At 45.1% G+C, this 11,842-nt stretch overlaps 2 protein-coding genes across 2 annotated transcripts in view; both read left to right on the top strand.

The window, feature by feature from the left end:
• Nucleotides 1-4,445, top strand: part of ADO (2-aminoethanethiol (cysteamine) dioxygenase) — a 6,047-nt gene extending 1,602 nt beyond the window's left edge. Inside the window, 5 exon segments of the mRNA XM_015564350.1 lie at nt 1,243-1,323; nt 3,427-3,633; nt 3,636-3,751; nt 3,753-4,033; nt 4,036-4,445. Of these exon segments, the coding sequence (XP_015419836.1) occupies nt 1,243-1,323; nt 3,427-3,633; nt 3,636-3,751; nt 3,753-4,033; nt 4,036-4,319 (969 nt within the window). The 3' untranslated portion in view covers nt 4,320-4,445.
• Nucleotides 4,446-8,773: 4,328 nt separating this feature from the next.
• The window catches only part of LOC102761402 (sodium/hydrogen exchanger 9B1-like), a 60,425-nt gene continuing 57,356 nt past the window's right edge, over nt 8,774-11,842 (top strand). Inside the window, 1 exon segment of the mRNA XM_015564349.1 lies at nt 8,774-8,784. Within this exon segment, the coding sequence (XP_015419835.1) occupies nt 8,774-8,784 (11 nt within the window).

Here is an 11,842-nt window from a genome sequence, read left to right as displayed (position 1 = left end):
GGGGCCGGGGGTGTTAGGCCTGGGCAGGGGCAGAGCGGGAGATCGCGGGGAGCTGGAGGTCCCCTGCCCAAGCCTGACACCTCTGCCGGAGGCCTCAGGCCTGGTCAAGGGGCTGATCCGATGATTGGTGATCGGAGGGTGATGAGGGTCAACTCCTCTTGCCGAGGCATCAGGCCTGGGAGGGGGGCAGAGCCAGCAATCGGAGGGGGCGGAGCTGGGGATTGGGGGGATATGATGGTCCCATGCCCAGGCCTGCAGAGGTGTCAGGCTTGGGCGGGAGAGTGGAGCAAGCGATCTGAGGTAGATGTGGGTTCCCTGCCCAGGCATGATTCCTGGGCCAGAGGCATCAGGCCTGGGCAAGGGCGGAGCCGGTGATGGGGGGTAGAGGAGGGTCCCCTGCCCAGGCTTGACACCTCTGCCGGAGGCCTCAGGCCTGGGCAAGGGCGGAGCCGGTGATGGGGGGTAGAGGAGGGTCCCCTGCCCAGGCTTGACACCTCTGCCGGAGGCCTCAGGCCTGGGCAAGGGCGGAGCCGGTGATGGGGGGTAGAGGAGGGTCCCCTGCCCAGGCTTGACACCTCTGCCGGAGGCCTCAGGCCTGGGCAAGGGGCCGATCAGGCGATTGGAGGGTGATGGGGGTCAATGTCTGAGGGCTCCCAGTATATGAGAGGGGGCAGGCTGGGCTGGGGGACCCTCCCCCCCCCTCCCCAGTGCACGCATTTCGTGCCCCGGGCCCCTAGTCTATAAATAATAGTGGAAGCTTGAACCTTCACCTTCTGAAGGCTTGGTCTGTTTCTTTTAAATTTTTCTTTCAGTTACATAATTTTTCAAATGAAATCAGTCCATGTTAAATTATATTTTACCTCCTTTCCAATTTAGTTGTATTTTTATTCCACAGAAGTTAGTTTGTTAATCTTTGGGAATTAAATTGAGGAGGGACACTTTTAGTTATTCTATCCACACTATAGGCTCACTTATTCATATATATAAATCACAAATGAAAATGACAGGCCTGAAGTCTACAAAAGGCTAAGTCAAGGTATCCTGCAAAATAAAATGTACACCTATGACATCCCCATATGTCAATATCATATATTGATATAGAGCATGAATAGTCTTTTGTGTGTGTAATTCTCCATGTTGACAGTAATAATATGAGTTAAATTATGAGATTTGGTGGCTTTATACCTTCATAAATTTGTATGGAAAGTAAATTTCTTAAAATATTCCCTTGTTTTACTTCAGATCCTCAAAGATGATAATACTGGAGAAGAGGAAGAAACTAAGAAAATCGTCATTTTAGAAACAGAGGAAACAAAACCACAGGTGACAAAAAATCCTTTTCCTCCACAAGGAAGATTGAATAAGTGTATTACAAATGGTATGTAAAATAAGAAATGTGTTTGATAAATATTAAACCAATACCACTGTTTAATCTGTGTACTCCCAGATGAGATTATCAGCTTGATTAGAGTCAATATGTGGACAAAAAAAAAATTTTTCCTTGAATCTGTCAAAAAAATAATTGCTTAAGAGGTTTATATTTTTATGTTTTTATAACTTTTAATGTTAAATTGCATAGAATAGAAATAGCATTGATTAAACATTTTTATTTAAAACCTTTCACATTTATTTTTTTTAATGTTATTTTTTTTAGAGAGAGGGGAAGGGAGCGGGATAGAGAGATAAAAACATAATGAGAGAAAAACATTGATCAGCTATCTCCTGCACACCCCCAAAAGAGGATTGAGCTTACAACCCAGGCATGTGCCCTGAGCGGGAATCAAACCAGACCTCTTGGTTCATGGGTCAACACTCAACCACTGAGCTACACCAGCCAGCCACATTTATTTTTAAGTTAGCTAAAATGAGTATTATATTTCTGGCAATATTATAGTTATTACATTAGGTTGCAATTCCTAAAACATCTGTTGCCTTGTAAATAGTTATATAAAACTTGCTTTCATACTAACAGTTTAAAGTATCTCATTGTCACCAAATATGTGTGAGATTTTTTTGATTTTTTCCCTAGATGTTCCATATGATTAAACTTAAAAGAGAGAGATTTTGACCTCCAAAAATAGAAAGCCTATAGAAAACAAAAATTATTTTAAAATATGAGGATAAGCAATTGAAGTTTTAAATTTTTAATTTCTTAATTTGTTGCTTTATAACTTTAAACTTTTGAAAGCAAATTTTATTCATTGATTTTTCATTAATAAAAGTTGCTTTTTAATTAACATTACTATTTTTAAGGTCCTGAATCTAAAGTAAACTAAAATATCTGCCAGTGTAAGTGATTGGACTTCTTTGTAAATATAATTTCTGCATGTAGGTCTTACCTGCATGTTTCCATGACCCTATTTAATGGGTAGTTTCTATAGAGCAGTTTTTAGGAGTAGGGCCAGGGCCTATGGAAGAGAGAAAAATGTATTGGTCACCAAAGGTTTTACATTGAGATTGAGGACTGCTGTTTTCTCATGAAATAATTGAGGAGTTTTATAACAACAGTATTGAAATTACAAACTTACTTAGATCTATAACCCATTTCCTCCGTTGTTGTCTTTCAGTTTTGATTTTGCCATTTTAGAGAAATTTATAGAAAAATGTGCTTTCATGTTTCTATTTGGAGGGTTGTATATTCTTGTACTCTTTCAGTTTCCTTCTCTCTGTCTCGAACACACACACACACACACACACACACACACACACTACATTCATATTAAAGAAACCCTCAAAACAGCATGTACTCTGGATAATTGAAAGAAATAGAGCTGCAGTTTCTCTATAAATCATACTTAATTCATTATATAGAAATCTAAACTCTCAACCACATGCAGAAATCAATCTCATCACTTTTAATCACACTATTTATAGCCTGTACCGGTACTGGGGAAGTGTCTTGCCTAATCCCAAAGAAATGAATATTCTACAGCAATAGGTTTAGGTTTTAGGCTGTAAGTCCTTTTTAGTTTACTAAGTTCACTTATTTTTATGAAGCTGTTTTCCCTTAAAATAAATGAAAGGAAAGTTTTATTATACATCCAACTATCAGTCTTAGGGTCAGACTTTCTACATTAAAATCCTATCAGTTTTATGAAGGAATAAGTCTTGGAAGTTTAGAGCTCAAAGGTAGTATCTCAGACCCTTCCAGATTGTGGTCCAGCTTCATCACTCAATCCTAACAACAAATAAAATGCTGAACAAACTGAAAAATTGACAGCCTTTAGTTTAATTAAAGAAGTGAGGTCATGGTGCCTGTCCATAATCATAGGTACGGGTCGCATCAATGGAGCCTCGGATAAGGCACAGCCCGCCACGGCCCACCGGGCATGGGCTGGGCACCCGCTTCCTCGGAGGGGGCGTGAGGCAGGAGCACCGGCTGTAGAGGTTAGCGGCCGGGGTACCCCACGCCCCAGGAGCCGGTAGTTGCGGAGCCTCCCGCCCGGAGTGCGCACAGCCCTGGGGGCCGCAGATAACCGCAAGGGGTGGAGGAAAGGAGGGGGCCGGCCTTGGCACTTGGAGGAACCGCCGTGCATACCTGGAGACAACGTGGCCTCCCTGATCCAGGGGATCACCTGCCAGGCGTGCCTCACCTTCCAAGGCCGCAGGGGGCGGACGCAGCGCTTCCCAATTGTGGCGTGGTGCCAGGCCCTGAGGCGCGGCTGCCGCAGGGCTTCCCGGAGAACCTGAGCAAGCTGAAGAGCCTGCTAACCCAGGTCCGTGCAGAGGACCTGAATATCGCCCCACGCAAGGCCACCCAACCTGCCACCCGTTACCTACATGCACATCTACGAGACGGAAGGCTTCAGCCTCGGCGTGTTCCTGCTCAAGAGCGGCACGTCCATCCCGCTGCACGACTACCCGGGCATGCACGGCATGCTCAAGGTGCTCAACAGCACCGGCACCATGCGTATCAGCTGCATGGACAAGCTGGAGGCGGGTGGGCAATGACAGCGGGCCCCGCTGCGGGAGCAGCAGTTCGAGCTGCCGCTGCAGCCCCGCGAGCGGGACACCCTCTGGCCTGGCGTGCTCAGTTCGCCAGCGGCCCCTGCATCCTCATGCCACACTGGGACAACCTGCATCAGATCGATGCTGTGGACTGGCCCGCTGCCTTCCTGGACATTCTGGCCCCGCCCTATGACCCCAATGACGACCGGGACTGCCACTATTACAGGGGGCTCCCCGTCGGGGCCAAGGAGGCCTCCGGATTGACCTGTGACTTGCCCCGAGAGGTGTGGCTGTGGCTCCCGGAGACCCCTCAAGCCGATGACTTCTGGTGAAAGAGGGAGCCCTATCCAGGTCCCAAGGTCATCTCTTGAAGCTGCAGGCGCCCAGGAGCGGGGAGCTGAAGACTTGCCCTACTCAGATCTGGGCCTGGCTTCCAGCAACCCACCACAAGGGCTCTCTCCCTACCCCCAGGCCACCTGGGCATTGGATCTATTGAAGTGGGCTGGTGTGCTTCATCAGGAGCCTTGGGAAGCACGGGCAACGAGACCGCAGCCACTGGGGCACGGTTATGGGGGCGGGGGAGGCTAGGTTGTTTTCTGGCTTTGTCACTGCCACCAGGGTTTTGATTTGGGGGGAGGGGAGCAGGGGACTATCTGAAGCGCTTCCATCCTAAAGCCATAATGAAAATATTCTTCCTTTGTTCCCATCCTATACAAAATACAATGAGAGGTTTTCTCCCCTCATCGCCTTCGCCTTGGGTAAATAGGGCTTGCTTTCCACTTATGTCCTTATGCCCTTTGCTCCTTGTTATAGTTTTAACTCCTGGACTGCAATGACCCAGTGGTTTGAATTGTTTTTAGTTCAAGTCATTGGTCAAAAACTAGGTTTAGAGAGACGAGCTACTTTTTTAAGTGAGCTGCCCTGCCTGATTAATTCGTTGCGAAAATTAAATCAATTTTCCAGAGTTGGGGACCATCCCCAGGACATAACTGCATGTAGAGGACAAGATTTTCTTTCCTCCCCTTGCCCAGTAGCCACATCTGGTTTACTCTGGCAACATCCACTAAGAACTTCACACCTGCATTTCTCAGTGACATATTCTCACTTATAGCTTATCTTCCCTGTGAGTCCCCAGATCTGTGAGTTGAGCAGATTTCTTGTTGCAGATTCACTTTTAATGCAAAAACTATATTACCCTCAAGTGACTTTTTTGGTCATAGTATAAGAGGTGGTAGAGTAATGCTGTTTTCTAACCAGAAGATTCAGAGGCACTGAATCAGTATGCTTCCAAACAACTGAATGTAAAACACCCCTCCCTTGGCCTGCTGTTGAACTCCATGTCCCTATTTACTTCCAGTATTTTCCTGCAAAAGTAGAGGAAAATGTTGACTGTTTCAAATTCTCTCACACCTAATGTTCCAGAGAGCTGATGGTTCTAGCTGTGTTATTGGTGGCCCTGTTCTCAGAACCGACTCTCCCTCTGGCAGGAGAGAGACGGTGCTTGCTTCCTCTGGTGTGGTTTTCTATAGGGAGAACGAGATGGCACTGGTGACCCAGGCTCTGCAATGGAGAATTAAGTATTCTGTTGGCCATTTTAGGGCACCAAAAATCCACACTCCCAGCCTCTTGAACAGTTGTGCTATCTGTAACTAGTTTTATTTTTGTCCTTTTAATAGTCTGAGCAACTTGAGCTTGTTTACAAACACATTGACACCATTTGCTTCCGGCCATGAAACATGATTGTCGCCCCCCCCCCCTTTTTATTACTATTTATAGGATTCCTTTTTTCACAATCTTTTAATAACAAATTGTAGAAATAAACACATTAAAATTTGAAGGGAAAAAAAAAAGAAGTGAGGTCACAGGGCAAATTACTGCCCTTGTAACCAAATATTGGATATGGGAAGGCAGATACAGAGAATCATAACCTAACAGAAAAGACACCTCTGTGGAAACCAGTACCAGAGCAGGCAAACCAAAATTATAATGGAAAATTGGCTGTAGGCTCAGTGTGAACAAGTCTAAGAGTTAAAAACTCCAGAGGGAATCCAGTCATGGTGTGAGCAGACACACTTCTGTCCAGGAGCCATCTGGCAAGGGGAGGGGGTAAAGTAACCACAATGAAATATACCACAGCATTCTATTCTAAAGACCTGTTTTTAAGAGAAAGTATTTTATCAGCCCTTAACCTATGGGAGTTTTATCAGAGCCCATCCTATCTGGGAGAAGAGAAATACCCAACTCCAGTCCCCTCTAGCCATCCTGTATAATCTGTGAGGATAGAAAAGACCTGAGAGACACTAGTGAAGTTCACAGCCCAAAGGCGCGGGCTCACTAAAAGACTGAGTCCTAATCCTAGAGCCATAACACTCTTACCCTCCTACCATACTTTACCACCATATACCGAAGGTCCTTGTACCCAGGACATCATGTTAACCTTTAAACAAAAATATGTACAATGTATTAAAGGGAAAATAACAACTTTAAAGAGACCCAGACACAGACATGGCAGAGATATTGGAATTATTAGACCATGAATTCAAAACAACTATGGCTGACATACTCAAGGTTCCAATGAAAATGTAGACAATAGGTTGGCAGAGAGATGGAAATTCTAAGAAAGACTCAAAAAAGAAATGCTAGAAATGAAAAGCACTGGACAAATGAAGAATGCATTTGTTGGGTTCATTAGTAGAGTGTACACAACTGAGGAAAGAATCTCTGAACTTGGGGATATGTCAATAGAAACTTACAAAACTGAAATGCTAAGAGGAAAAAGAAATAGAATATCCAAGAACTATGGGACAGTTACAGAAGGTATAACATACTTGTCATGGCAATACACGAAGGAGAAGAAAGACAAAAAGTAACAAAGGATGTTGCAGCAATAATTTTCTCCAGATTAATGTCAGATATCAAATCACAGGCCAGGAAGCTCAGAGAACATGAAGCAGGGTAAATTACAAAAATCAACACCTAGGTATATTATGTTTAACCTGTAGATAATCAAAGATAAAAAATAAATCTTGAAAGAAGCCAGACAAAACACTTTACCTATAAAGAAGCAATGATAAGAATCATATCTGACTTGTCCTCAGAAATCAGGCAAGCAAAAAGAGTGGACTTAAATATTAAAGTGTTAGGGCAATAAAACCATACCAAGCCTAGAATTCTGTATCCTATGAAATTATCTTTCAAAAGTGAGAGACCTAGCCGGTTTGCCTCAGTGGATAGAATGTTGGCCTGCAGACTGAAAGGCCCCAGGTCCGATTCCGGTCAAGGGCACATGCTAGGGTTGCGGGCTTGATCCCCAGTAGGGGGTGTGCAGGAGGTGGCCAATCAATGATTCTCTCTCGTTGTTGATATTTCTCTCCCTCTCCCTCTAAGAAAGCAATAAAAATCTATTTTTTAAAAAAGTGAAAGACAAATAACTTTCTCAGATGAACAAAAATTGAATTTATTACCTTGTAAAAATATTAAAAGGAGTTTTTTAGAAAGAAGAAAATTATATTGGTAGGTCAGAAACTCCAATCTACATAAGATGAAGATCATGCCTTAGCTGGTTTGGTTCAGTAGATAGAGTGTCGGCCTATGGGACTGAAGGATCCCAGTTTCCATTCTGGTTAAGGGCACATGCTCAGGTTGTGGGCTTGCAGGAAGCAGCTGATCAATGATTCCCTCTCATCATTGATGTTTCTATCCCTCTCTCCCTCTCCCTTCCTACATTTTACAAAGAAGGAAGATCATCAGAGAAGGAATAATGAAGGTTAAAAATCTTATTTTTTATATTGTTAAATGATCAGAGAGCAGTTTGTTCCAAATAATAGCAAAATATATTCACTGATTATAGCTAATGCATAAGTGAAATGAATAATAGCAATGATACAAGAAACAGAAAGAAATACCCCAGGGAGTCCTTGGGTACAGGACTAAGGGGCCATTTGGTCCCAGAAACTAATACAGAAACATCGCCACATAAAGACAGTGTCAGCAATAGACGCTTCTGTAAATACAACTGAAAGTAGGCAAACAAAGCAGGCAGAGTGTTCCCATCTGGCTGACATCAACGCTGTGGCATCTGACACAGAGGAATGGTGGATTGCTAGGAGCTTCAACATGGTGCTGACTATCTAGCAGGAAGCTGAGACATGGCAGACATAACAGTAGAGAGGGGTCTTAGACCAGCACCCATGAGACACGTAAATCACCAGAAAAGGAAGTAAATGAAATGGAGGCAAACAATTTGTCAGATAAATTATTCAAAGCAATGGTCATTAGGATGCTGAAAAGGATGGAAGACAAATTGAACAACATGTGTAAGAATCAAGAAGAAATGAAGAAGAACAAAGAAGAAATGAAAATGACATCACTGCAATTAAACTGGCAAATACCAACGACAAAGTATGAATCTTAAAGGCTGCCAGAGAGAGATAGAAAGTTACCTACAAATAATCTCCCATCAGACTATCAACTGATTTCTCAACAGAAACACATCAGGCCAGAAGGGAATGGAATAAAATATACAAAGTGATGCAAAGCGAGGGCCTGAATCCAAGAATACTCTACACAGCAAGCCTATCATTCAAAATTGAAGGTGTAATCAGGAGCTTCACAGACAAAAAAAGCTAAGGGACTTTATTACCACCAAACCAGAAATACAAGAAATGCTAAAGGGAATGCTGTAAAAGGAAGAAATAGGAAGGGAAGAAGGAACACAGGCATAAAGAATAAAAATGGCCACAAAGAAGTACCTGTCCTATATAATAAAGAGGTAATATGCAAATTGACCATCACATCCTCAAACAAGATGACATGTGGTCGCAAGATGGCCGGCAGGTGAGGGCAGTTGTGGATGATCAGGACAGTTAGGGGTGACCAGGCCAGCAGGGAAGGGCAATTGGGGGGACCAGGCTGGCAGGGGAGGGCAGTTAGGTGAGACCAGGTCAGCAGGGAGGTCAGTTTAGGGTGACCAGGTCGACAGGGGAGGGCAGTTAGGGGTGACCAGGATAGCAGGGGAGGGCAGTTGGGGGTGATCAGGCTGCCAGGAAAGGGCAGTTGGGAACTGGGACTGCAGGGGATGGAGGGCAGTTGGGGGCGATCAGGCTTGTGGGGAATGGCAGTTAGGGGTGACCAGGCTGGCAGGGGAGGGCAGTTTGGGTGATCAGGCCATCAGGGGAGCAATTAGGTATTGATCAGGCTGGCAGGGGAGCAGTTAGGGGGTGATCAGGCTGGGAAGCAGAAGTGGTTAGGGGCAACCAGGCAGGCAGGCAGGGGAGCGGTTGGGATCTGACCTAAACCGGCAGTCAGACATCCCCTAAGGGGTCCCAGATTGGAGAGGGTGCAGGCTGGGCTGAGGGACACCCCCGCCAGTGCATGAAATTTGCAGCCTAAAATGCAAATTGACCAAATGGTGGAACAACTGGTTGCTATGACACACAATGACCACCAGGGGCCAGACACTCAATGCAGGCGCAGTCCCCAATCCCACAGACACCAGGCCAGCCAAGACAGGTGCCAGCAGGGGCCCCCCGATCGCCCTACCTATTGCCCTGTAGAGGGAGATGACTGGTGGCAGAGGGGGTGGGGATGGCAAGCAGGCAGCGCCAGCCCCACCAAGGCAGGTGCCAACAGGGACCCCTGGTCTCCCCGCCAATCACCCCACAGAGCAAGGCAACCAGCAGCGGCAGTGGGAGGTGGGGTTGGTGAGCAGGCAGTGCCAGGCCAGCAAGGCGGGTGCCAGAGGGTGCCTCTCAATTGCCACATCAGTCACCCCACAGATTGGCCCTGATCACTGGACAGGCTTAGGGACCCTACCCTTCCATGAATTTTGTGCACCAGGCCTCTAGTCCATAATAACTTAAATGTAAATGGATTACATGCTCCAATCAAAAGACATAGGATAGCTGAATGGATGAGAAAACATGACCCATATATCTTCTCTATACAAGAGACCCACATCAGAACAAAGGACTCACACAGACTGATCGTGAAAGGATGGAAAACAATTCAGGTGAAAGGAAATGAAAAAAAAGCTGGGGTAGCAATAGTTATATCTGACAAATTAGACCTCAAAGTGAAGGCCATAACAAGAGATAAGGAAAGCCACTTCATGATACCAAAGTGAGCAATTCAACAATTGGATAAAACTCTGATAAACATATATGCACCCAATGCAGGAACACCCAAATACATAAGAAAATCTTCTGGAAGATATCAAGGGAGAGATCGACAGCAATTCAGTCATACTAGGGGACATTAATACCCCACTGACACCACTGGGTAAATTCTATAAGCAAAATCAGCAAAGAAATATTTATTCTAAATGACTCACTAGATAACATCTTCAGAACATTTCACCCCAAAGCTATAGAATATACATTCTTCTCAAGGGCACACAGGACATCTTTAAAGATAGACAAGATATTGGGACACAGGCAAAGTCTATCCAAATTCAAGAGGATTGAAATCATATCAAGCGTCTTCTCAGACCACAATGGCATAAAATTAGAAATCAACTATAATAAAAACAATGAAAAAGAAAAGAAACACTTGGAGGCTAAATAGCATGCTATTAAACAATGATTGGGAGAAACCAAGATGGCGGCATAGGTAAACACCTGAAATTAATGCCTCACACAACCACTTCAAAAATACAACTAAAAGACAAAACAGACATCATCCAGAACTACAGGAAGGCTGGCTGACTGGAAATTCTACAAATAGAAGGAAGGAGAAAAGCACACTGAGACTCAGAGGAGGTGCAGAAGTAAAGTGCAGAGGTACGGAGGTGCACGCAGAAAGGGCTGGCAACTGAGGACAGAGTTGTCTTTTTCAATTGGGAGGGAGTCTCACACTCCTGACGGCTCTGAACTCCAGTTCTGGGCGAGTCTCTGGGGACCCAGACTCATATGGGGGGAAACTGGACTGTCTGGCATTGGGTGGAACTCAAGGGCAGCTTTCTCTCAGAGGTAATGGCAGGGTCACTGAGACCTGGGGCCTCTTAGGGCAGGGATGAGGATCACCCATAGCTGTTTGCTCCACTCTGTTGATTCCCCGAGACCCCGCCCCACCCAAGCTGTGCACAGAGGCTTTTTCATATGAATCCCCTGGCCTTTTGCAATCTAAAATTACATAACAAACTGCAGCTGGGTCAGAGAGACCCAGAACATCCAAAAGAAGGCCCAAGGCCCCACAAGAGCTTGCATTGCTTCACAGCTGGGCCTCATCTGGGCACTTCCAAATCCCAAACAAAGAAGAGGAATCTGCAGATCTCTCCCTAGCTCCTGCTGGGTAGCCTCAGGCAGAGGCTAAATTAGCACCTCCTTAGAGATCCAAGAGCCAGTGTACCCAGTGGTCAGATTGGGACCATCCAGATTAAACTCCTCAGATCCATAAGGGACACACTCGGGGGCAGACTCAGTGAGCACCAAAGCCCCACTGAAGCAAGTCTTGCCCCAGAAGGGTGTCTCCAGCACAGAAGTTCTCTCACTGTAGACACAGCTGAATCTCACAGCCAATTGGCATGGAGTTCAATTCCTCCCAGTGACACCTACAACAATCAAGGCTTAACTACAACAAGACTGTGCACAAAGCCCACAAAGCGGTGCACCAAGAGTGTTCACCTCAGGTAATTGGGGAGGCTGAGCCACTGGGCCCTATAGGACACCTAGTACAGAAAGCCACTCTATCAGCACAGGGAAGTAGCCAAAATGCAGAGTCAAAGAAACAGGTCAAAAATATCAGAAATGGAGGAAAACAAACTACTGGATATAGAGTTCAAAACCACGGTTATAAGATTACTAAAGAATCTTCTAGAGACATCCCCCCAAAAATGGAAAAATACCAGTCAGAAATTAAGCATATACTGACTGAAATAAAGAATATTATACAGGGA

The sequence above is a fragment of the Myotis davidii genome, unplaced genomic scaffold (genome assembly GCF_000327345.1).
Source record: "Myotis davidii unplaced genomic scaffold, ASM32734v1 scaffold2001, whole genome shotgun sequence".
In the NCBI taxonomy this organism is placed as follows: Eukaryota; Metazoa; Chordata; class Mammalia; order Chiroptera; family Vespertilionidae; genus Myotis; species Myotis davidii.
Note: the sequence above shows the minus strand (reverse complement) of the source record. Positions and strands in the feature narration are given on the sequence as shown.